Source organism: Clupea harengus, chromosome 1 (genome assembly GCF_900700415.2).
Source record: "Clupea harengus chromosome 1, Ch_v2.0.2, whole genome shotgun sequence".
Lineage (NCBI taxonomy): Eukaryota > Metazoa > Chordata > Actinopteri > Clupeiformes > Clupeidae > Clupea > Clupea harengus.
In genome coordinates this window covers 28,045,839-28,072,586 of record NC_045152.1, presented here as the reverse complement: position 1 = coordinate 28,072,586, position 26,748 = coordinate 28,045,839, and the positions used below count along the sequence as shown (strand labels likewise).

The 26,748-nt window shown below is 42.6% G+C and overlaps 2 protein-coding genes across 2 annotated transcripts in view; one reads left to right on the top strand and one right to left on the bottom strand.

Annotated features, from left to right (window-relative positions):
- The window catches only part of eps8l1a (eps8 like 1a), a 7,222-nt gene extending 2,455 nt beyond the window's left edge, over positions 1-4,767 (bottom strand). Inside the window, exons 1-9 of the mRNA XM_031574781.2 lie at positions 4,622-4,767; positions 2,900-2,993; positions 2,739-2,797; positions 2,335-2,467; positions 2,126-2,214; positions 1,826-1,900; positions 1,028-1,176; positions 673-823; positions 137-180 (exon numbers count right to left, since the gene is read on the bottom strand). Coding sequence (XP_031430641.1) covers positions 137-180; positions 673-823; positions 1,028-1,176; positions 1,826-1,900; positions 2,126-2,214; positions 2,335-2,467; positions 2,739-2,797; positions 2,900-2,993; positions 4,622-4,624 — 797 coding nt within the window. The 5' untranslated portion in view covers positions 4,625-4,767. The remainder of the gene's footprint in view (positions 1-136; positions 181-672; positions 824-1,027; positions 1,177-1,825; positions 1,901-2,125; positions 2,215-2,334; positions 2,468-2,738; positions 2,798-2,899; positions 2,994-4,621) is intronic.
- Positions 4,768-6,051: 1,284 nt separating this feature from the next.
- Positions 6,052-24,040, top strand: slc6a16a (solute carrier family 6 member 16a). Its single transcript, XM_012821527.3, has 12 exons — positions 6,052-6,475; positions 14,896-15,127; positions 15,501-15,658; positions 17,106-17,232; positions 17,514-17,689; positions 17,953-18,063; positions 18,387-18,628; positions 19,177-19,351; positions 19,624-19,825; positions 22,466-22,625; positions 22,812-22,974; positions 23,322-24,040. The coding sequence occupies exons 2-12, from the start codon at positions 14,896-14,898 to the stop codon at positions 23,649-23,651; spliced, it is 2,076 nt and encodes a 691-aa protein (XP_012676981.2). The 5' UTR covers positions 6,052-6,475; the 3' UTR covers positions 23,652-24,040.
- Positions 24,041-26,748: the final 2,708 nt, after the last annotated feature.

Genomic DNA, 26,748 nt, shown 5'->3' with positions numbered 1-26,748 from the left:
AAAATATTTCTTTAACACAATTGTCTATTAGTTAATTAAATTATGGTCAAGCCTTTCTTCTGATGAAACCAGAGTCAACTTTACAATAGCAAATCCTTAACAATAGAAGCACTATGACTTAATCATCCTGACTTACACCTCAGTTGTTGGCTGATCTGGGGAAGTGGCTGTTTCAGTCTCCTGACAGGAAAAGAAGAACAGAGAATGAGTGGTGACCGAACACCTTCACATACAAGGGTGTGTGTGTGTGTGTGTGTGTTTGTGAGAGAGAGAGAATGAGAAAGAGAGAGAGAGCATGCATGTGAGTAAGAGAGCCAGAAAGAGAGAGAAAGAGTGACAGTATCTGTGAGAAAGTGTGTGTGTGCATGTACACAGATACTAGCCAGAAAACTGGCGCACACACAAACCCAGCTTTGTTGACAAACCAAACACACACATGGCCATTGATAAGCTGTTAAAACTCTATGTGTGTGTGTGTGTTAGAGACAGAGAGAGAGAGAGAAAGAGAGAAAGTGTCTCTGCGTGTGTGTGTGTGTGTGTGTGTGTATGAGTAGGTGTGCCTGAGTGTGCGTGTGTGTGTGTGTGTGTGTGTGTGTGTGTGTGTGTGTGTGTGTGTGTGTGTGTGTGTGTGTGTGTGTATGTGTGTTTGTGTATGCTAATCCAGTGCGTTACCTGAGCTGCCTGGCTCTCCACTAAGGCCTCATATCTTTGCTCTGATTCAACTGGATCCTCAAGAGGCTGTCCCTCATCATCGCAAAGAGCAGGCTGCCATCCATCCAGGAACACAGGTGTGTATGGAGACACTGCCCCTCCAGGCTGAGAACTAAGAAATGGACACACACACACACACACACACACGCTTAAGACAACATAACAGCACACTCACACATGCATTAATGTTTTTACAAATGATCAAAAGACAGGAACACCACATGTACTGCACTGTTCAACATTCATTGGGGACTGGGTAATAAGTGAGTGCTGAAGACGCCCGGGTTCTGAAACTGGTACTGGTACTGGTACTGACTGTGCCGATGTCCAGTTGGCTCCCAGTGACGTCCACAGCTCCTTCTCCTCCTCTGTTAGTGTGTCCTGCAGCAGAGTGACCGCTCCACTGGTTAGCGCTGGACTGGAGACTGAGGCCGCCAATGAGGGACCTCCAGTGGCTTTCACCGTCTGATCACACACACACATAAAACACAGACTGTCAGAGGTCTCTCCAGGATCTCTCCCTCCCTCTCTCTCTCTCTCTCTCTCTCTCTCTCTCTCTCACACACACACACACACACACCCTAAGCAACATACAAAACACATACAGGTAGCACAGAGTGCATGGGACATGCATGCACCACAGACAAAAACACACAGAGGACACCACACTACATAAACACATACTCAGGAAATGGACACAGGTGCCGGAAGGATATGAACAGTCATAAATGATCTTAAAGACAACACAGAGACAGAACACACTCACGGCAGAGACATTTAACTTTCTGTGTGTGAGTCCTCAGTGAAGGGAGGGTAACTCACACTGTAAACACTTTTAGGAATTTTCATACAAAAATGCCCCCCATTAGACACATAAACACATGTCACATTTGCTTTTGGCTATCAAAGTCACTTTGAGAAGAGAGAGGGGGAGAGAGCGCTTATCAGAATCTGAGGATGTAGCCCCATGGCTGGACAGGAGTATGTTTGTTTAGAAGGGCGGGTGTCTCAAATAAGTGAGAGTGTGTGTGTGTGTGTGTGTGTGTGTGTGTGTGTGTGTGTGTGTGTGTGTGTGTGTGTGTGTGTGTGTGTCTGTGTGCGCAGGTAAAAATACCAAGTTCAGTGGAGTGAAGACATGATGGACCAACTCTTCGGAACTTGGATGTGATATTGAGTCTTTCAAACGAGCCTGAGAAAAACAAGAGGGACAGAAAGAAACAAAGAAAAGTGGACATGCTAATGACAATTCATCAATACTTAACCTCAGAAAAGGTAATCTAATTGCTTAATACAAAATGTGTGAATATTATGAAAAAGATTTGAGCCTCTCCCTTGGATGCACTGGAATAGACCGAGGACATGCAGCTGTGCTGGACTCATTTGGGCAGTAGGAAAGCAAGGGAGTGAACCTCACCAGTAAACTTAGTGAATACTTGACTTTCTGAAAAATGTCCACAAATTCTTCCTCTGAAGGGGGAGTCGCTTTCTGAGTCAGCAGGTCATCTGCACACCAGACACACAAACAGAAAGCCATGGAAACAAAATGGTCAAAACTGTTTACTTCAATGAATTCTTGCTTCACTATTTATATTTTAGCCTCCCTCTTTTGTCCCTGCTTCTCACCATCTTTGTTCTTTTTGCTCTTTCTCCTGCTCTTCTTCTTGGAACGCTGTTCTAGAACACTCCGGGCGTCCGCCGCCTGCTGCAGACGGCCCATGAAGCGCTCCACATCATCGAAGCAGTGATTTAAGAGTCCCTGGGAGTGTGTGTGTGTGTGTGTGGGGGGGGGGGGGGGGGGGGGGGCGTGAGAGAGGTACAGGGAGGGGGCAGAGACAGAAAAATAAACACTACTGACATTATATCCATATGGAAAAAAATCCATTACATAACGTGAGAGAAAACATCTGCCCATATGTTGCGTTACAACTTTATTTGCATTCTGCAGGAATACTGTATGTCACACTTTTAGCTCACCTCTATCTCTCTCCCACACACACAAACACACACACACACTGGCACACACTTACCACTTCTCTCTCTGCATTCATCGTTGGTGCACTTATTTTTTTAGTCTGACTTCCATTCACTGCAAAAAGACAGGGAAAATTGGATTACTTTTTACTTAAAGATAACAGTTCAATATACCCCCCCCCCTCTCCCCCCCACACACACACACACACACAGATACCTGTGTGGTCTGGGCTGATAGCGTGAGCTCCAGGAGACGTCAGAACTCTGATTAATGAGTGTTTCCGAGGGAGAACAGGTGGAGCAGACTGCATCTGACAGAGAGAGAGAGAGAGAGAGAGTGAGAGAAAGTGAGAGAGAGAGAGAGTGAGCAAGAGAGATAAATGTGAGAAAGAGAGTGAGAGAGAGAGAGAGAGAGAGAGAGAAAGGGGGAGAGATGATCAAGTGGATGGAACAAACTTAGACGGATGGTAGCAATACATTTACAAGCTATAAAAGCACTGATCATGATGTATGTTTACACATACAAGCTGCAATTGCATATTCTTAATGCTTTTAAATGCTTTGTGTGTTTTAGATATACATTTACCCACACATATCTATAAAAATAATAAACCATTTCAGCTATGGCAGTGAACAAGCTGTTGTGACATACAATCAACTTAATTATCATGTCATGATGTGGTGCTTATGTGATCTGATAGAACCTATATATACAAAACAACCTTCATTACCTGCTACAAGTATATAAATTGCCTGTATGACCACAACACCACACACCAGCCATCCAAAGTCTGTAAGTTTCAAACCAACCATGGAAGTTTCATCACATTTTCAATTAAATGTGGGTGGTTCTTTCTACCTGAGGCTGAATTCCATAGGCTTGGCATTGCAATCCAGTCAGTCTGACCGAGAGGTTAAATCCCCATGGAAACCAGATCGGCTGCCAGCACACCCTTCGGGAGTTCAGGAATGAGGTTTGCTATGATCCTGCCCTGACTGACTCATCACCGTTACTTTGGGAAAAGCCTAGGGCCAGCTGACGTCCCTTATTCATTCTTAGCAATGAGCACACCTTAATAGATAAAGCATTTCCTAAAGCATTCATAGCAATGTCTTATAATGACCTGATGATTGCTAATGATGACAGTTCTGCTATAGGCTTTTAAAGAAGCACTGTCATCATATATGAACAATATAGAATGCAGCACTTAATTTCTAAATTAGTACTTGAATTAAACAAGAAAACTCTTTGATTGTCATACTTTGCAGCTCCAGCGGAGCTGTGCATGATTGTATAGGAGAGTGCACATCCAATTAAAAATACCTTACCTCTCACAAAGTGCTACACCCAAACGACATAGGAACTTTAGAAGTGCCTGTAACTAGCTGCTCCCACAGTAGAGTACATTAAGGTGGTGCAAAGCCTATAATTGCCAATCGTCTTGTTCCATAAATACACTTCCACTTTCTGATTTCTGAGAAGCGGTACAGTACAGGGATGTCACATTTCAGTATGAATACGAATAAGAATAACAGTGACAACAATGTTGCAATGTCACAACTAATTGTGAATCAGTTGAAATGAAAATGTAATTCAGGCAGGTGTCTAATATATGCCAGGATTAAAAAAAAAACTTCCTTTTTAACAGACTATCATGTTTAAAATAGAACAGTCTGTTTCAGCTAATGGTCTTTGCTATTAAGTGCAAAGGAGACATAAGGTAGAGTACATTTGACATGTAGGTTAACTATGGTTTCACCACAGTTTGGTGTCCTGCCCTTGCACCTGTTACAGTTACCACGATGGCTATTTTTTATTTTTTTCATCATCTTGGAGATTGATCAGATATCCAAGCAAATCCATAAAACACACATCGCAAAACCACAGTGACAGTTTTAGAAAGACATCAAGAGATAATAATGAGGAGGTTAGCCTTACCATGCCCTTGTCAGTGTGTACGAGTGAGTGTGTGTGTGTGTGTATGCGCTACTCTCATGCCACTTCCCCTGTTTACGCCTTGAAGAGATATGCAGAAACAGGAAAAACAAGTTATTCTTTCTGCTGTGAAATCCTCTCATGCATTCCCTCTCTCTCTCCATCTCATTCTCTTACTTTCCCCCTCTCAACCTCAGCCTTGCACCCCCCCGGAGAGAGATAAAACAATGGATGCCAAGGCTGGTTTCAATCTGATGTCACTCCAGAAATGTGTGTCATCTTAGAAACATTTGAGTTTCTGAATGTTTTTTGAAGGCTTCTTGGAGGCTTCATGTCATCATGTGTGGGCATATATTAAGTACGTTAGTTGAATGTAGGTATCTATATATGTGTGTGTGTGTGTGTGTGTGTGTGTGTGTGTGTGTGTGTGTGTGTGTGTGTGTGTGTGTGTGTGTGTGTGTGTGTGTGTGTGTGTGTGTGTGTGTCAAAAAGTTGATGTTGGTGTAAATGTTAAACAGAACCTAAGAGGGCACTGTTTTAGGGTGATCTATCAAAGTGCAGGGCAGAGGTTCTGGCTTGGCCTACAAGGTTTAGTCTCTCCCAATACACTTCCTTAAACACAACCACACTTACACCAAGAGAGTGCCATGACCACATATACTGGCTAAGCCCGCTAAACTAGCTCTTTCTTTTTCCTTCTGACACACACACACACACACGCACACACAGTACTTCTTCATCCTGACACACCTTAATGCTACCCGAGCTGAGGTAACAGCATTCCTCCAATTTCTGCCTCTCGTCATAGGCTTTCTCTCCTCGCCATTCACTCGTGGACAAGACTCCCAGTGTGCTTGCGCCCTCATGTGCCTTGATTAAATGCTACATTTAAACTGATTACATAATACCACCATGTGTTTTAATATTCTTTTGAGACCCAGTCTTCTAAAACTTTAATCTATCGTGCCTTATCGCTCGTGGGAATTTGAAAAAATGTACTTAATTATAAGCGCTAAAGGCAAACTCACATTACCAATGTTTGCGTTACCCACAGCTTTATGAAGCGGACATAGGGAGGTGGGCGGGGCTTTTTATGAGAGAAATCACAACACACAAAGTCACATGGCTCAAACTATGATAGCACAAAGAAAGATGAAAGATAGCACAATTCAACGCTGTGGTGTTGGGCAAACAGCTGGGAAAAAGGTCCCCCATGTTTGGGTGTTAATGAATTTGCTTACGCAGCAGACACACACGGTCTCCCCTGAACTCAGCCACAGGTGCCCAAAAAAGGGCATCTGTGACAGCAATGCTCCAGTTAAATTTAGAGTCTGTGTCCATGTCCAGTCGTGTGCCCATGTGTATGCAGGTAAAGTCGCGCTTCTTGTTGTCTGGACCTGGACACAGCGTTGTGTTGGGGTGTCGGTCTGGGTTGGTGCTGCACATTCTGAGTATATATAACACAGAGGGCCACTCACATCTGTGGACGGGGAACGGGGACGAGGAAGGCGGGGCCCATACGTAGTAACAAGGGCAGAGAGCCGAGCAGCGTGGAGCCAATGAGCGCTAAAGGGGAGTTCCTCTTCTTAAGTTTCTTGGGGGATCGATGAAGTTGGAGCTCAAACGCATATGCTGCATCTGTTTGTTTCGAAAAAATTCTTGAGTGTGTGCAAGTCAGACAAGGTTATCGACAGTGAACAGCAGCTGGAGAAGGTTGAGGACAGCCCAGAAGCAAACGTTCACGTGGATTTTGCTTGAGGAAGACTGTTATATTTGCAGACTCAGTTTGTCTAACGGTTTAAGACAAGACAGCACAAGGGGCTTCAGGCACGACTTCCCCAACCACCACAAAGAGAGGTAAAGAACCACATGTGTTTCAGGCCCAATTAACTCATGGATTAATGAACATGAACTGGGTTCCTTTTCGCCAAATGAAGAATAGAAAATAAGACAATATAATGATTATAATGGACATGTTTACATTTTTCACTCTGTTCTCATACGTTGTCGAATACATACACATCCGTGCCCGCGTCATGTTTCCTTTGTGAAAAGATAAATAGACTATGCGTTAACGTTAAAGCAGAATGTTTTCCCACCTGTTGCTGTTTTGAACTCTCAAGGTTGAATACATGGAATTAAATGTATGACGGTGTTTTGAGTGTCTACTATAAAATAAAGCTTAGATTTTCGCATATAGGCCAGGAGAAGCTCAAAAAAGAGCCTTTCGAAAACATTTGTGTTGAGTTGGACCGAGAAACTGCTAAAAACTAAGAGAAATACTTTGTTTTCTATATATATTGACTTATTGCCCTTTCAATTAGTTGCTTTTTAATTGTTGCTTTGAATGTATGAATGTCGAACTCTGAATGTATTCAAGACGAAAGTAAACATTAGCATACAGGATGGCATTACAAAGTTTTATCAGTAAATTGTTAGCTACAGTGTAACAGAGGTGTGATGTTGGAGTCAGTCAGTCACATACAGATAAGAGATCTAGCCCAAACACCATCCCAAGGTGAACTTGCAAAGGTGCGCAGCTCAAAGAAATCCACAGAGTATTAGACTGGCCCGGGGTCAGCTTGTCAATTTTACACTAGCTGATTCTGGAGTGGAATGATTTTGGAGTCCAGAGCCAAGGAATGACTCTGGTGGGACGCATACTGAGAGTGTAACGATGCACTGAGTCTCTCATCCAATGAGAAAGAGCTATGCGTGTGGGAGGGAGAGCAAGAGTATGAAAGAAGCTTCAATGAAGTATATAGTGGATTTCACCAACACCCTCAACACAGTTAAATCAATTAACGGGGCCTGGCTATTAGTATTCGTACTGTATCTATCAGCTGCAACTAGAAAATACTAAAGATAGTAATATCAACCTGTGTGTGCATACACATGTGCTTTTGTTTGTGTTATTGTAGTATTATTATGGTGTTGGCATTTGTGTCTGTGTGTAAACTAAGACAGACTTACCAACAGTCCTGACAGTCTGCACCAGATAACACGAGTTGCTTAACAGAGTGCTATATATAGAAAAGAGGCAGAGAAAGGGAGAGAAGTTATGTGTGGACGCAGAGTGGGAGTGTGTCGAGGGAGAGGGGTAAAACAAATCTTTTTAGTAGAGCTGTATTTTTCCATAGCCATGTGACACATATACCCAGAGGTAAGAGACACTTTGAACAAATTCCAACTTGACTGTTCAGTGTTGCGCTGGCTTTTTAAATCTCTCCTTCTGTATGTCTCTCTCTTTAAATAAAATGGATGATCTCGCTTGCTTTCTCTGTCCCTGCCAGTGTTCTGTAGTTTTCCATTCTCACAGCTGAGAACACATGGCCCCTGAGACTAAGGCCTCTTAAATGTTACGGAATAAGGAAACCATGTTAGCTGAAGCACAGTAGTTACCTGAGCCACCATGCCTGCTTCAACCCTGTATAACGCAGTTACTAAAACCAGCAGACTACAGATGGGGATCAATCTCACAGAGGAAACCATAAGAGTTGGTGTTGATGTGTTGTGTAATCTGGAAGGCTGTTGCAAATACTCACTCTACATTTGCTGCGTTACACACCACACCAAGTTTTTGCAGTATACAGTGTGCCACTGGACTGGCCAAATTAATGGATGTCTAGTTAACACTAACACATGATGCAGGTCAAGACCAGCTAATTTACATAGCACATTTAAAAACAACAAAAGTTGTGTCACAGTGGTGAACAAGTTATAGTAAAACACTAAATAGTGAGTTAAGACTAGACTAGTTACGGTGTCAGTCACTGGCACCAGATACAAGCATGTTTTTCATCTCAACTCTCACAATAGTCAAGATCTGAATCGCTAAATCGTCTTTATTATGTATGCCTCTAATCAAGTTTCTAGACTAGAAGCTGCAGAATATTCTCTTAATGTATGCCTCTAATTAAGTTGTAAAGACTAAATCACCATGAAGTACCATAGCTCCTGGAGTGGGCATATCACTGCTTGGACATATCAGGGCCTGGATGAATGGAAAGAAAACAGACAGTTAACTGAGCTGGTGTTCTGTGTGGAATAGCTGGCTAGAATGTCAGAATGTGTGGTGTTGGAGCGCTTTAAATGCCAAAAATGCACCAAAATACCAAAGAACCAGACAAATACCATCGGTCAGACAAAGATGCCCACATGACATGCTGCCATCTAAGCTGAAACATTCAGGGTAGCAGGAGCTGGATATTCCACAAGACAATATGATAAGTCTGAGTGAAATGAGTGGACTGGTCCGAGCACTGACCCTTGTGGCACACCTGCCACAGTCCACCGACCTGGTAACTCGTTTACTCCTGGTCACATTTCATGGTATCAGATGAGAGTCATTGGAATGCTACCCAGGCCAGAGAAAGTCAGCACCCATATCTAATGATTCTCCATATTAAATGACAAATGAAATAACATGCCAAGAAAGTGATGGTTGTATATAATCTATAAGAATGCATACATAGTGTATATTACACACATATTTTACACACACAAAATACACAGTTTCTGATGTTTTTCTTTTTTTTTTGCCACACTGTTGTCTGTGTATTTCTAATGAAGGAACATTGGCTGTGTGAGGGAGAAAGGTATAGATAGCTTGTTAAATGTAGCACATTCCAGTGTTCAGGAAAGGAATGCTGGTACCTTATTCCGAGTGAGAGCTTGGTTAACAGAAATGTACACATGGAAGAATGTTTAAAAGGAGATGTGGATTTCTGCTGGCACGTGAATTGGCTACGTTGTAATGTGTGCAAGATATGAAAGAACAAAACGCAGCAGTCTTCTAGGCAGATAATATGAATATTTAAGAGGAATTGTCTCTGTAAAGTCAAATTGTCTGGAGAGAAAATATTACTGTCAATATGTATGTTCTGTGACCTATCAACAAGAAGGACAGAAAGGTCAAGTATGTGGAAATAACCACTGGTGGCTGCCACATTCCCCTTAAAGACGTGACTTACTGTCAAGGGCAAAAACACTGGGAGGTTGGGGAGGGTGAAAATGAACCAACATGAGGGAAATTTCTCTTATACATTCATGTTTTCATTGTACAATTCATTATGCTATTGCTTGTATAACTTTAAAGGGACATTCAGGCAACCGAATATCTATCTATCTTTTGCTACTTGATGTTTAGTCTCCAGCTCAGTTTTTCTGCCATTCCTGCAAATGTGTAGATCTGTAACTTGTAACTTGTAATCTTGTAACTTGGTGTGAGGCTAATGCTCACATATTGTATTTATGGAATTGATGTGTATTTCTGTTATTTATGTGGAGCAAACAATATCATCCACGTACTACTGTACTGGTGTACACCTTTTGTTGATGATATGGATACATTTAGCTTTAAGTCTTTCCATGTGATACATTTGCTTATGCATGTGTTCACAGATGATATAGAAGGGCCAGCTCATAAGACAAAATTGTGCTGTTCTTCTTAGAAGAGATAATGTCTTTGTGAACCTTCCGGTACTGTATATACACTGTCACAAAGTGGAACAAAACGTGCTTGTTGAGCATATGCTACAGAAAGGACCTGGTTAGGAATGTCACGGTTGTGAGTTAAAGAGTAGAATAGGGTGTCCAAGACATGATGGCTCCACTCACACTTCAAAATTAGGCCTTTGCACTGCAATGTTAGCAGGTCCTATCAGACAGTAAGGTTTATGATTATGAAAAAATGTGTTCCTGTAACCTTGTGCCTACTGCATAGCCTGCTGCTGACTACAAGGAAACCCAAAAGGCAGATACTATCATTACTATGGTTTGGTCACAGGCATGAGTTGAAGGCAAATGCTGTATGCTGCACATGCTGATGGTGGTATGGGATCTTGAGTGTTCAAATAGTCAGATAAGCTGCAATAGCCATACACATTTAAAACACTGTTATGTCATGTTAAAATATAAGAATTATACAAAATGGTTGGAAAAATGGGACTTCATTAAGCATATCAGGTCTACATTTTCACTGTACTCATGTAATAAATAATTCAAATTTGTATATCTAACTGCATTTAACAGATTTAGCAGAATCTAACAGATTCTTTTGAATGTAGAAGCAATGTTACTCTTGTGAGCTATACAAAATCACCCATTTTATTTGTTATTTTCACACACACACACACACACACACACACACACCAAGGTTATTATCGTTAACGCCCCTCGCCTGGTATCATGACGGCAAAAGTCGAGAGAAAGCGACAGAGTCCTATTTGGGATTAGGCTACTTCGAACAAGTGACGTGCGGTGAAGTTTGTGGCTGGTGAGGCACTGACTCTTTCAGAGTCAGATTTACAAATATATTAACCCAATAGAGTATCTTAAATCACCATTCAATAGGCAGCTTGCACATTGACTACTGGTTGTTTTTCATATCAGCATTCTTTACACACACATAATGCAGAGCTGCCAACTTTTCCAAAAACCTTGGAGTGAGATTTTGACGCGGGTGACCCAAGTTGGTGGCTCAAATATCAGGGAATTGGAATTAATTTGGCGTTGTACCCATGTTGTGCCCTGCATCCTGGTGGTTTGTGGGACCCAAAGACGTTGATAGGGGCGGCCTACTGGAGATGGACAACTTTGGTTACATTCTGTGAAGCCAAGACATAGCTGAATTTTGGTTTAAGGTGATGTTATTTCCTGCATTCTAGTGGATTTTTGGGTGGTATGCTAAAGATGTGCAATACCTGAACTTATTCTGATTCATGTTCATCTGATCATGACTTGTAGGGCCTTCTAGACTTGAGCTGAACATTCAACCAGAAAACTATTGTTGTGCCTCAATGACTGTCTATGTACCACAATATAGCCTAATTAGTAGACCTGTGTTTAAGATTTGACCAAGGTAGGTTGATTGACATTTTGATTACAATGGTATTCAACTAATTCTTAACTGAAACCTAACCTATATTGTTAATAATTGTATTCTAAAGAGCACTTAATGATTTATGTTCAGCAAAAAATTACACAACATTAGTTAGGGAGAAATATTTTTCATTATTCAAAGCCTCCAACCACACGTTCTATCAAACAAAAAAGTGCAACAAATAAAGTGCTTATACAGTAGCCTTTTTAAGCAATACAATGGATCAACACATGACAAAAATAACTAAAAATGAGGTATCAGATGCAGATCAGAAGCTGGTTAGTAATTTTCTAAGATCTGTGGGCAAGGTTGTACTGGCCTGTGGCCTTCTTGGAGGCCCTGATGACCTCTGAGGGGGGCTCCCATCTGAAACAGGGCTCCAGGTCGGCCATCTTTATGGCCATTATTGAGGACAGGGTGCCATCCAATGCCAGGCTATTTCTGGTCTTAGTTTTGTTCAGTCCCACAACTGAAAACACCCTCTCAGCATCTGCATTCGAATGGGGCAACACCAGGACCAGCTTGGGGACGGCAGCAAGCCTCTCAAATTCTTTGGCTCCTGTCACCTATGGAAAATGAACCAAGAACAAAATGGAAAAACATACCATATTTTGTTTTGATTAATACTGTAAGTGTACTGTAACAAAGTTCTGATACAACATGCATAGTTTGCATCATGTATGACACAATATATGCATGCATCAATAAAAGCAACATATGTAGCCAAGCCACACCTGCCAAAAAGAAAGACAAAAAAAATGTATACCTTATGTTTCCGTGTTGCCATTCCAGCCCAGAAGCTTTCCATCTCAGTTTCGTCCTGAAGGGAGGTTGTTGGCATGGTCTGATAATTCAGAAACTCCTCACCCAGGTGGTCATGCTCCTCTGGCCCATGGTATGGGAGGAGATAGGGAAACCTATTTATGAAAGTAGAGTTACAGGTGGTTAAATTATAGGCATATTGTCATCAACCAGCCGCAGTTCATACACATCTTTGAGGAAAAGCCATATAAGAATAACTCATGTGCAGTTTAGGAGTGAACATACCTCATCATAAGCATTTTAGCTAAGATGATAAACAAAAATTAAAGAAAAAAACTAACCTTTCAACAAAGTACAGGACATCTTCAATGCCACTTTCAGCCCTCTGCCGCACATCTACAAATTATGCGTGTTTGATCAGTGGCTCTTCCATGGGCAGCTTCTTAAGTGCATAGCCCACAGCACTTGTTAGGAAACACATCTTCATGGAATGAATCCACCTGCCGTGGTGTGATGTCACCCTCATCAAGATATCTCTTAAGTTTAGCCCTGGTTGTGAACCTAATGTTCAACTTTTTCCCTGTACAGATACAGCATATCAGTAACATAAATGGTTTAACATACTAATGCAGCAATATCAGCTTGACACATAGGGCAAGAAATCCAACCAGAAGCTCACTGTTGGAAGGACTACCACAAACCCTCTACGGCGAAACCGTGAGAGTTCAGAACTGCCAAATCTCACGGTTTCGCCGTAAGACACAGGCTTTTGCATGTTTTCACACGCACTCACGCCACACATCCAATTTCTCACGGCAAAAAAAAAATCTGATTTTGGGCCGAAACGCGTTCTGCTACAGATGCGCTCCTTAGCGCCAGCTACCCTCGGGGAGTTTGAAAAGTAACGAACGCGTCTTGGCCCAAAATCAGATTTTTTTTTTGCCGTGAGAAATTGGATGTGTGGCGTGAGTGCGTGTGAAAACATGCAAAAGCGTGTGTCACACGGTTGGCAGCTCTGATGTCACATAGATAAGGTACATACAGTTGGCAGCTGCTAGCTTGTGATGAACTCCTGTTAATATGTGTGAATATGCACTCATGAATATGAACTCTTTCATACGAAGTTGCACTGGCACCCTGAGGGTTTCTACCTTTTCCCATTATCATTGTAAGAGTTAAATTAGAGGAGACTATAACATCAGCTCGATAACTAGCTATCATTTCATGCAAATGTAACTCTTCCATTTAAATCGTTTAAGGTTAAGTGTCCTTAGCTAGCGTAGCAACTAGATAACCATAGCAACCAGCAACAACTTTAGCTGCAATTTAAGTTTAATTTCTCTAAATCAGCTCATCAATAAAAAGCAGTCTTGGGTTCAAAGTGATCACAACCACTTGTGTGATGTTAAATGGCTTCACATAGACATTAAACAATCCTAAGATAAATAATGGGAAATCAACGGAGCAAGGGTTTACTGTTAATGTGTTGTAACGGTCTCCCATTATTGATCACTTCACGTTTTGATTGAAAGTCCAGTTTTGAGAAATGTTTTAGTTTAGCTATAGAATCTTTCATTTTCGCAGTCAAGGTCAGGCAACGGCAGAACAAGCATAAACCCGACCGGTGGGCTCTCGCACGCTCCCTTCATTGAGGCAGAGGTACGGTTTGCCTCCCCCCCGTGCTTTTTCACTGCGGTTTTATGTCAGATTAGCAAGACTAAATAGGTTCTACGCATGCGCTTAACCCAGTTTGTGAGGGATTGCCCAATCTGAGATGAGGCACAGCTCGTTGCTGCCTCACCGTCCCGCTGTCTCCTGTCTGTTTGAACAGGACATGCGCAAATTCTGACTGACACACATCTTTCATAGTTGTCTTTTGTGGATGGCTGTTCATCTGTCCTAAGTGAATAAATGTTTTTAAATTATATGTTTTGTTGAGTTTGTATTACTTATTATTTATTATAGCTTGTATCTACTATTCATTTTGAGCATTTTGTTTTGCAAGCAAAAAATGACGCTTCCCTGACTGCCCCCCCCCCCCTTGGTCTGATGCATTCCGCGGTAAAGACTAAAACTAATACTGAAACTAATAAAAACTAAACTCAAACTAAGCATTTTCAAAAACTAGCAAACTAAATTAAAACTAAACTGAAATTGAAAACAAAAGGTCAAAACGAAATAAAAAATAGTGAAAAATGCAAAACTATAATAACCTTGACACACACACACACACACACACACACACACACACTCACACACAAATACAGAAAAAAGTGTTTGTACAAGGAGGCACATGTAGGTGGGTTTAGGACAGCGAGGGTGTGGGAATATGAGAGGCTGTGGTTGGTTTGCCCATTAGAATCCTGTAAACGAGCCTCAAATAGCAAAACACGTTCCTTGTTTGCTTAGCCCAACTCCTTTCAATGCCACAAATGGGCCCTTATTATACATCTCATAAGTGAAGAACATACAGTCTGTTCAGTAATTGATGTTTTGTATGTTTTTTTTTTATTTGTAATTATTTATTTATTAGTACCAAAGAAGAAAACGTGTGGTGTTGCACAAGTTTGCACTACCCAGATTCCATCCTCAGTACAGCTTTTCACTCTCTTTGTTCCTCTTTCAACCTAAGATGGAGAAGCCCCCTTTACCGAGTGATGACGGTGGGCACGGCCTGGGAGAGAGCCACTCAGACGCCGCGCTCATGCCAGTGGGAGGGCCGCTTCCAAACTGTGAGGCAGGCCCAGCGGAAGACCGCCCTGCGTGGGACAGTAAGCTTCAGTATGTCCTGGCCCAGGTGGGCTTCAGCGTCGGCCTGGGCAACGTCTGGAGGTTCCCATACCTCTGCCACCAGAACGGAGGGGGTGAGTGTGAAAGATGGAAAGAAAGAAAGAGAGAGAGACACAGAGAGAGAGAGATGGTTAAGTGATAAACAGTAAACTCTACACTCCCTTGGGGTTGGACCAAAGCTGGACCAAGAAGGGCTCTTTGGTGTGTTCCCCTAAAAGAACCCAACGTTTCCACTAGCAAACTGTCAAACCTTTACAGTGGGGAGAACCTTAGAGCAATAGCCAAAGAGAGGTACCCACAAAAACAGGTAGTCTAGAATGGTGTAACACCTTATAACACTTCCAGTGTGCACAACACGATAACGTTCTCTTTCTCTGTCTTCCAATACTGGATTTTCCTGATATTCCCTAATTTTCCTCCCTCCTTTCTCTCCCACTGCCCCACCAGGAGCGTTCATGCTTCTGTACGTGATGTTGCTGATGGTGGTGGGGGTTCCCCTGTTCTTCATGGAGCTGGCTGCAGGCCAGTGCATCAGACAGGGCAGCATTGGTGTGTGGAAACACATCTCTCCTCGGCTGGCTGGAATCGGCTACTCCAGCTGCATGGTGAGAACAGAAAGACACGCAAGAAAGCACACACACACACACACACACACGCACACGCACACACACACGCACACGCACACGCACACGCACACGCACACGCACACGCACACACCAACACACACACACACACGCACACACAAACACACGCACACACAAACACACGCACACACACAGGACCAAGCCTGCACAAATATAAAGAGGCATCAACAAATGTCGCTGCAGCTGGCTGAGATCAGTTGTTCTTGTCCCATGGTTCGAGCGCACAGAAAGACAAACACACACACATTCACAGCTTGACAAAGAAGTTTCCGCTTGGAAACATAGTCATCACATCACAAAGTAGAACTATTTAAGGTCAATGATACCAGTGTTCTGAAATACGTTCAGGGGGAAGTTTGTAATATTCCACAGATGTTGACCTGTAAATTGAACCCCTCTTGGTGGACCACAATGCTTGCTCTGTTAAATTAGCATCTGAATTGCCAGATAGCTTGCATTGAAGCCAGAGCAGTTTGAATGGGTGTGGACAAAACATGGTAATGCTTGATAAGAGACAGCAGGGTAGCTTTCAGACCCTGAGCATTTAATCATCTGTAGGTCAACACAAAGTTAAAATGGACTCATAGAATGCAGTGTGCTTTTGAGGGGCTTGTTGCCATAACAAACACTGTAAACATCTAAAGCAGTTGGCCTTCCATGTTAACGTTTATTTATTCTAACTAGCTTTTAAATGATACATTCAGCGGTCACTGTTCCACATATAGAGGACTGAAATAGATTCCAACCACTTGAAACTGATTTTTTGGCGCGTTGTTCATTCATTTGGCTTCTACATTGCCACCTATTGTGAATGCATTTAACATGTATGCATATTTATTTCATATATCTATGAATAACACGACTACGTAAATCTTCTATATAACATCTTCTAGACAGTAATGGCCTTTTCTGGCTTACACAGCTATACTGGCAAACCACTCTTTGTACCTTTGGTCTTGGCAATATAAGATATATATCATTTGCATATCAGATCAGCAAGCCAAGACATGACAGAACCTGATATACATAGGAGGTTTTTCTACACAGATGTAGTGCAGCAGTATAGCAGAAATGTACACCTCTAAAGAAAATGGTGCCTCTCACACGGTTGATCGGTGTGTAGGAGTCCGTGGTAAACTTTGTTTCTCTCCATCTCTTTCCCTCTCTATCTGTATGCCTACAGCTATCACTAGTTTCTCAGAAGCTCCTCTCCTAGCAATGGCTGCATTGCACAGAAGCAGCTTTGGGAACTTTGGGGACTTGTTTGTGTTTGGCTGCCTACCTCATTAACTTCACAATGCTCTCTATGTGCCAAGCCGAGATACACATGTTACACAACACATTTAACGGCGTATCTGAACAAATGTACTGTATATACATAAATGTTGCTCTGGTCTGTCTCTCTCAGGTGTGCTTCTTTGTGGCTCTCTACTACAATGTGATCATCGCTTGGTCCCTCTTCTACCTGGGGAACTCTTTTCAGTATCCATTGCCATGGGAACACTGCCCTGTAGATCACAGCACTAACACAACAGGTATGGAGTGTCATGTACACATAGTCGCTCTACTATGCGTACACACACACACACACACACACACACACACACACACACACACACACACACACACACGCACACTTACACACTTACACACAGAAGAACACTCCCACACATGCTATGCTGTATGTATGTATGCTGGATGCACAATGTATGCTTTATACTGTGCTCTGGGGAGACATTATCATATTCTGTATGCACAGATAGACACATGTTGTGTTGTGTCTCTCTGACAACAGTGTCTCTGCTCTCTGTCTCAGTTAAGGAATGTTCTGGAAGCTCTCCCACCTCCTATTTCTGGTTCCGTAAGGCATTGGACATCGCTGACTCAATAGATGAATCTGGAGATTTGAACCCCATCATGACTGGCTGTTTGCTGGCTGCCTGGGCCATTGTCTGCCTCGCTATGATAAAGGGCATCAAGTCCTCAGCCAAGGTATAGTATCATTTACATAAGACAGAACACAGACACAAGCAATGCACTGACCCCCCCCCCCTACACAAACATATGCACTTGTAGACACACACACACCCACACACACACACACACACACACACACACACACACGCACACTCACCCATACTTACCATTTACTTTAATGTCCCTTTAGTCTTTGTCACAAATCTCACACACATGCACACTGAAATAAGTTGAAGTACATGTAGTCTCATGGATCACGGTCATGTGCATTTTCCCAGGTGATGTATTTCTCTTCTGTGTTCCCGTATGCCGTTCTCTTCATCTTCCTCATCAGAGGCCTGATGCTGGACGGTGCCGTAGATGGAATCAAGTACCTGTTCTACCCTAAGGTAAGAGAGAACACAAGAGAACAGCTCTGTGATTGCATTGCTCCAACACGCCTGCGTGCTTAAGTTACCCAACCACTAGGTGGACCACTCTATCGAGAAAAAAACACTCCAGCAAGACGTAAACGTAACCCATGGAAAGGAATTCTGGACTTGTGGTTACTTCTTTGTTGATTCAGAGGTTCTTGAAACTATTTTAGGGTATATCCAGATTTAGTTTGAATTGTTGCTGTTGCAAAGGTGATATGTCTGTACGTATGTATGTCTGTCCGTCTATCTATCTATCCATCTGTCTATCTTTCTCTATGTCGGTCTCCTCTCTGTAGTTGGAGATTTGGGGGCAGGTCCAGGTGTGGAGACAGGCTGCCACTCAGGTGTTCTTTGCGCTGGGTCTGGGCTACGGCTCTGTGATCGCCTACTCCTCCTACAACCCCATCAACAACAACTGCCACCGCGATGCCTTCATGGTCTCCACCATCAACTTCATGACATCTGTGCTGGCCTCGCTCGTCGTGTTTGTGGTGCTCGGCTTCAGGGCCAAGAACATTGCACTCGGCTGTATGGCGAGGTAAGTGTGTGTGTGTGTGTGTGTAGGAATGAGGGAGAGAGAGCGAGAGTGTGTGTGTTTGTGTTTGTATTTATGGCTGTGGTTTTGTGGTTGAACATGAGTAGGATAACCACTTATTTAGATATCCCAATTTAGACCATTCTAACACTAAAAACAGTTAATAAATCATCTATAACCTTATATAATCTTGTTATTTATAACCTTATGCAAACATTTTTCTAGCCCTAATCATAACTAGCACATTACTAGCCTAAAGCTAGTCCTATTTGTACTGCTCACTGTCAAGTGTCAGCATGTTATTTTGGGACAAAAAAACAAGCTATCCAAATAAAGTGGGGCTATATGTATGGAGTGTGTATGTGTCTCTCTCTAAGATATCTGTGTGAGTGTGCCTTTGCTTTTCTAAGAGTGGAGGTCTTTTAATGCTTATATCTTTGTGTCTGTGGTCACATTCCCACCTTATGTTGCGTGGAGTGGCGTGTTCCATCAGAACTATTTGTGTTAAACAGTGACGCAGCCTTTTACATTTTGATGATGTCATCACGCAGGAACCTGGGGCTGATGACAGAGCTGGCTGGTGCGTCTCAGCACTGGTGGCCGTGGTTCAACATATCTGACCCCAGTTCAGTGGCCTTGGAGGACTACAGAGAGTGGTACGGACACTACGGTGCACAAGTAGCGGCAAACATAACCGACTGTAACCCCGAGAACGAGATGAAAAAGGTACAATATTTGTTTGTTAGTTAATAATGTTGTCGCTCTTTCCTGTCCTTTCCTCTTGAGTTTTAGTTTTACTCTCTTTAGCTGTTGTAGCCAAAGTTGTACTTTACATTTTACATTATTATAACAAATATAACAGAGAATAATTTTCTCTCTCTCTCTCTCTCTCTCTCTCTCTCTCTCTTTGTCTTTCTGTATCTATTTTGTGTGTGTGTGTGTGTGTGTGTGTGTGTGTATGTGTGTGTGTGTGTGTGTGTGTGTGTGTGTGTGTGTAGGGTGTGGAGGGAACAGGTCTCGCATTCATTGCCTTCACTGAGGCGATGGCTCTATTTCCAGCCAGCCCTTTCTGGTCGGCGCTCTTCTTCCTCATGCTGCTGAACCTGGGCCTGAGCACCATGTTTGGCACCATGCAGGGCATCCTCACCCCCCTCATGGACAACTTCAGCCTGCTGGGGCGACACAGAACCACACTCACAGGTACAGCACACTAACACTCAAACACACACATACAGACACACACACACACACACACACACACACACACACACACACACACACACACACACACACACACACACACACACACACACACACACACAAACACACATACAGATACACACACACACACACAGAGAGACACACAGACACACATACACACATACAGACACATACACAGAGACACACACACACATACACATACAGAGGTGGGTAGAGTAAGCAAAAGCTGTACTCAAATAAAATGTAATGACTCAAGTAAACATAGAACCACCCATCAAAATAATTACCTGAGTAAGAGTAAAAATGTATCTCATAAAAATGTATCTCATAAAATCAGAACTCAAGTCGTAAGTAATGATATTCTTTACACCTATTTCATTCGTGGTATTATGCCCAAAATATAACATTTTAAAATGCTTTTCTAACACACACAGCGTAGCATAGCCATCTGCACATTCAAGTACATCACATTCCGGATAAACTGAATAATAATTAAACAAAAATAAAAAATTGTTGATTGGAGGGCTGCTGCTGGATATTTGGATGCCGTAAGTGGAATTGTTTTGTGGTTCAATATAGCGGGTCGTTGACGTGTGAACCGGAGGTCAATGTAGCGTCTATGTATATATGTTTGTGTAGCCAAAACAGCCGACGTTGTAGGCTAGAAGCTGTGCACGTGTGAATACAAATAATTTCATATAAAAGTAGCAAGACATGTTTAGCCTGTAACAAATGTACAAATGTAAATGTACTTCAGTAACAGTGAAAAGTGTTCTGCAATAAATGTACTCCTATAAGTACAATTTTTTTGGAAGAAAATACTTGGAGTAAATGTAGCGCATTACTACCCACCTCTGCACACACACATACAAACACACACACACACACACACACACACACACACACACACACAGACAGACTATATGTCTAAGCATGCTTTGTACTTTTGTTGTTTGAGTTGTTTATACTCTAATTGTGTATTTATGTATCTTTTCTGAGTTATTGCAGCCTTTGTGCTAATGTTTGTTGCCTCATTGGTAAGTTCTAATTTGATGACAACACATTTTTCACATTTACAGCCTAGTGCTTTTTTATGGAATCTTTAGGCAGGTAGAATTCTCACAGTGTGTCGCAATATCTCTGGATTGTGCTCAAAGGTTTTCCAGAACTGGCTTAGTAGCATAGCGGTTGAGCAAGACCGGGCATGATCACGCACTACTTGAAGGGCACACAGCAAATATGCTACTTCTTATCTGCAAGCAGTGTTATAAGAGCACCTGAATGTGCTTCTGTTTGCAAGAAACCAACAAATGTATCACAACTCTGGCAAAGCACTGGCAAAGGCCCACATATCGTGTTTGTCAAAATGCACATGTAATCAACCTGACAATGCTAAGAAAAAAAGCAGGAAAATAAGTTTTAGTTATGGTGTATACAAGTACTTGTAGATCCACTCGTAGAAACACTTCATAGCTCTATACATAGCTCTGTAGACTCTGTAGTATGTATGAGTATATGTCTACTAACATACAGCTGACAGCATTGTAGCAATGTAGCAATATAGCAGCAATATAGACGGTGGCGTGTCTTCTGACTTGGTTTATGTTGTTCAGTTCGATAGTCTTCCTGTATCAAGAATGTAATGATACATTGCTACCACAAGAGGGAGTCATTTTACTGATATTACCTAAAATTGCTGGCATATGCCACTCCCAGCTTAATGGACTGAGCTTTGCCATTTCTGTATTGATTATGTCACCTCAACATAGAGGGCACTGACTGTGCCACTCAGCAACACCAATGGTTCAGTTACGCAATTGGATGTGTGGAAAAGCATGACTCCATAAGATTTGTATGACAAGAACACATTCCAGTTCCGCCAGGGGCGTATATATAGGGGGTGCAGAAGGTGCGGTTGCACCTGGGCCTGTAGGTATTGGGGGCCCGTCGTCGTGGGCCATAGACATATCTACATCAATCTAAATAGTCTGAGGGCGGAATATGTGCGCGGGGGGAGGGGGCGTGGCGGCGGTTACAAACATGAAAAAAAGGGGGTACGGGACTGTAAAATGCTTGGGAACCACTGCCTTATGCGACTGACTAGGGCCTGTCATAATAGCCTGCACCTGGGCCCGTCGTAACTACGTTACGCCACTGAGTTCCGGCATTGACTCAGATTATCATTTCAGTCAAAAATATTGGTGGAAGTGTTATCATGAACTGTGGGCATGTTAGCACAAAAGTTTCATGCAGTGAGTTTAACTTATAAGGCAAACTGACATCTGGATATGATAAATGGCAAATATTAAGCTTGAGTTCTAAAAGAAATGGCTGTTTGCTTTTTGGAAGTTTAATGAGTTTATAGGGCTGTGCTTTCAATGTCAGCCGTAGGCTACTAACTCAACCAAGTCATCAATGATCCACATCAATGCCGCTAGCAGAGGGGAAAAGAGACAGGCTCAGAAGGGAAAAGTACTGTCATGCTTTTTCTAAGTTTGGGCTGTGGTCATTCGATAATTCAGATTGGTAAATCATAGAATTGAGGAGGACTTTGACTTTCTCAGCCCGGATTATCCACCCAGGACGGTTGAAGATGTTTTTGTGACGTGTATGTTTCAGTGTGCAGCTGCACCCTGGGCTTCCTGATCGGACTTCTGTTCACCCAGCGTAGCGGGAACTACTTTGTGACCATGTTTGATGACTACTCTGCCACTCTGCCCCTTATCATTGTGGTGATTTTCGAGACAGTGAGTGTCGCTTGGGTCTACGGAGCTGACAGGTGAGATACACACTCATACACCACTCACTTACTCTCACAGAACAGCCAGACACACTGTCTCACACTTGCAAATCAGCACAAACAAACACACACACACACACACACACACACACACACACACACACACACACACACACACACACAAGCACACACAGTGGCTCTGAGACGTGCTTTCCTGCCCTGTAGATTCCTGGATGATGTTGAGGTGATGCTGAAGTGGCGGCCCCCGAGCATCTATAAGTACATGTGGAAGTACGTCTGCCTGCTGTCTATGGTTGGACTCCTGGCTGCCAGCCTGATACGCATGGGCATCAAGCGGCCCACCTACACGGCCTGGGACCACACCACGGTAAAACAAGACACGCATGCAGCATGCGGCACAAGCCTTAACCGGGCTGTCTGGACAGATTTATGGAACTATTGCCCACTTACATAAAAGAGCTTCACATAGCATTAATGTGAATTTGACAGCTGTGGACTGTTATCCATATGATATGACTATGCACATATTTCTGTCTTTTTTACTTTCTAATATCATCTCTCTTTCCCTTTGTCACTCACTTTTTTGTTCAATCCTCTCTTCTCTTCTCCCTTTCCTCGTTTGTCCCTTCTCTTCTATATCCTCTAATGTCATTCTTTACTTTCTCTATTCTCCTCTCCTCTCCTCTCCACATTTGTCCCGCTCGTCTTCCTCAGGCCACTGAAAGTTCTTTAGAATACCCAGGCTGGGCTCTGGCCGTGTTGTCCATGCTGATTTTGGCCGCGTCTCTGCCAGTGCCCGTCGGGTACCTCCTGTCACTCATAGGAGGTGGGCGGGGCCCAATCGATACAGGGAGTGTCACTGACGTGCACAGGGAGAGATACACCAAGTGCGATTCCTCCGAACCCGAGACCCTCCAATCCAACGGCCCTGTGAATGAGCTGGAGGAAATGGCCAGGGCAGCCTTCCTCCCATTGGGCCTCGATCACTACAGGCTCCTCCCACAGCAGGAAGATGGGGAGGAAGAGGAAGACACAGTTGTGTAAATGTGAGTGTTGTTGGTGGGAAAGGAAAATTAAGGATTAGAAGATTGCGAAGGAAAAAGATATTACATGGAAAGCTCACATTTTGGCCTAGAGATATTTAGGATTATTGCTTGCTGTCTGACTGGACCATATGAGAACAATTTTGGGGGCATTCTGATTAGCCTCTTTATCAAATTTAGGCTGTAGTACCCTTTAACTTTGCATACGTATAGCCTTTGACATAACAAGGGCAGGTAATCTTCAGTGCCTTGTTCGCAAATGTGCATTGTTCTGTGACGTCAGGATGAAAAGAGATGGAAGAGGTAACAATAGGAGCGAGCAGAACGCACAGAATCATTCTTGTACAGTGCCCTCCACAATTATTGGCACCCCTAGTGAATATGAGCAAAACAGGCTATAAAAAAATATGTCTTTGCTGTTTATCCTCTTGGTCTTTCACTCAAAATATTCACAAAAATCGTACCTTTTCATTGAAGTAAAACTATTGAAAGAAAAAAAAACTGTTGACATTAAATAAATATTTTTCCCCAAAACATGTGTGCCACAATTATTGGCACCCCTTAATTTAATGTTTTGTGCAGCCTCCCTTTGCCAAGATAACAGCTCTGAGTCTTTTCCTATAATGCGTGATGAGGTTGGTGAACACATGGCACGGGATCTGAGACCATTCCTACATACAGTATCTCTCCAGATCCTTCAGATTCTGAGGTCAACGTTTGTAGACTCGGCTTCAGCTCATCCCACAGATTTTCTATGGGATTTAGGTAGGGGGACTGTGATGGCCATGGCAAAACCTGTATTCTGCGGTCGGTGAACCATTTTTATGTTGATTTTGAGGTGTGCTTCGGATCATTGACCTGCTGGAAGGTCCAACCACAGCCCATTTTAAGCTTACTGGAGGGGGCTGTTAGGTTTTCATTTAATATCTGCTGGTATTTGATGGAGTCCATGATACCATGTATCCTAACAAGATGTCCAGGGCCTTTGGAAGAAAAACAGCCCCACAACATCAAAGATCCGCCACCATACTTCACATTGGGTATGGGGGTCTTTTCTGTATGGCTATCTTTCTGTCTACGCCAAACCCACCTTTGATGTTTGTTGCCAAAAAGCTTTATTTTGGTCTCATCTGACCATATAACTCGCCCCATTGAAAGTCTGACTTACATTTGGCAAACTGTAGGCGCTTTAGTTTGTAGTTGATTGACAGCAGAGGCTTTTTTCTGGCAACCCTCCAAAACAACTTGTGGTGATGTAGGTGGCGTCTGATGGTAGTTTTGGAGACTTTCTGACCCCAAGACTCAACTCACCTCTACAATTCTCCAGCTGTGATCCTTAGAGATTATTTTGCCAGTCGAACCATCCTCCTCACGGTGCGTGGGGTCAATGTACACACACGTCCTCTTCCAGGCTGATTCTTAACATCTCCTGTCGCTTTAAACTTCTTAATTATTTCCATGATAGTGGAAATGGGTATTTTCAACTCTTTAGAGATTTTCTTGTGTCCATTTCTTGATTTGTGCAGCTCCACAACTTTCCGTCGCACATCGTCACTGTGTTCTTGGGTCTTTCCCATAGTGATGAATGACTAATGGAATTTGGCCTGTGTCACCTCATATTTGTACGCCAGTGGAACAGGAAGTCATGGTTGACCTCTTAAGAGTTCCTTATCAAACAGGTGAACTTAAAAATGTAAAACATGACTGGAAATATACTTCAGTTATATTTTAATTATAAGATTTTTCCAGGGGTGCCAATAATTGTGGCACACATGTTTTGGGGAAAAATATTTATTTAAGGTCAACAGTTTTTTTTTCGTTCAATAATTTTACTTCAATGAAAAGGTAAGATTTTTGTGAATATTTTGAGTGAAAGACCAAGAGGATAAACAGCAAAGACATATTTTTCTATAGCCTGTTTTGCTCATATTCACTAGGGGTGCCAATAATTGTGGAGGGCACTGTATATGCTGTAGAGGGCCACCGGAGGAGTGGAGCCACAAAGATGTAAATGTTTATTATGCAATATCCTGTACATGAATGTAAAATGGTCAGAATAGGAAATGTTGAGAAGGGACAATGATTTCTTGATACAAACACCAGGGTCAGTTAATAGGATCAGCAGTAAAGCTACACCAAGTAACTGTAAACCTAAGCTAACTGTTACAGTATTACTGTTGGTAGTAATGCAAGCTAGCTCAATGCTAGTAAGTATGCTGCTATAATATAGCTAGGTTTGGTTTACTGACACCGTGTTCAGTAAATGGATGCACACTGTGGGTTCATACCTTTAAGAATGTTCTGCAAATATATAGGGAATGGAGCATGTTGCCTTTTAGAACAGCTTTGATTTGCCTCCACGTGGATGTTTTGGTTCCACTAGACAGAAACTTGCCAAAGTCTGCATCATGTATTGCCCTGTTGTGACAATGTCCATATGATGGTGGGCCATTCTTGAACCAAAGATGATTTTTGCCTTGAGTCCTGACACTATTGCAGTTATTTACACCAAAGGGGCACTGATATCAACTACCATACCCATGTTTCATGTTCATGTTCACACTCACATGTTAATATTTATTTTTCCTATGTTCACCTTCAGACTGGCACACCTCTGTAATCTATGTCACACAAGCCTTAAGGCTTAGAACTCCCTTCTTAAGCCTGCCTCTCTGTCATTCAACTGTGTTGACGGATGAGTGTTTGCAAGAGCAATCAATAAGGGATCAGAACTTTCAACTGGTTAATTGATCTGGTTAGTCAGTGCCATGTATGGTGACAGTGCCAGATGTTCCTTATTTTGCCGCACTGCAAGGCGGCCACATAAAGGAAGCACCAACCAAAGTCAGCAATTATGTTGATAATCCGATCTGCTGAGCCATTTATATTTTGTAGTTTGGACTGACATTATTGATGATGATAATGATGACAATGTACTGCTTGTATTATTCTACACACAGTCCTGTTACAATGTAACAAGCCATTTTTGGGGAGTGCCTACAGGTATGCATTTTTTAAATGTTTGTGAAGGCAACTTTGCACAAAAAAGCCAAAGAGGAATGAGCACCAGCACCATTCCAAATGACCTGTGCACATAC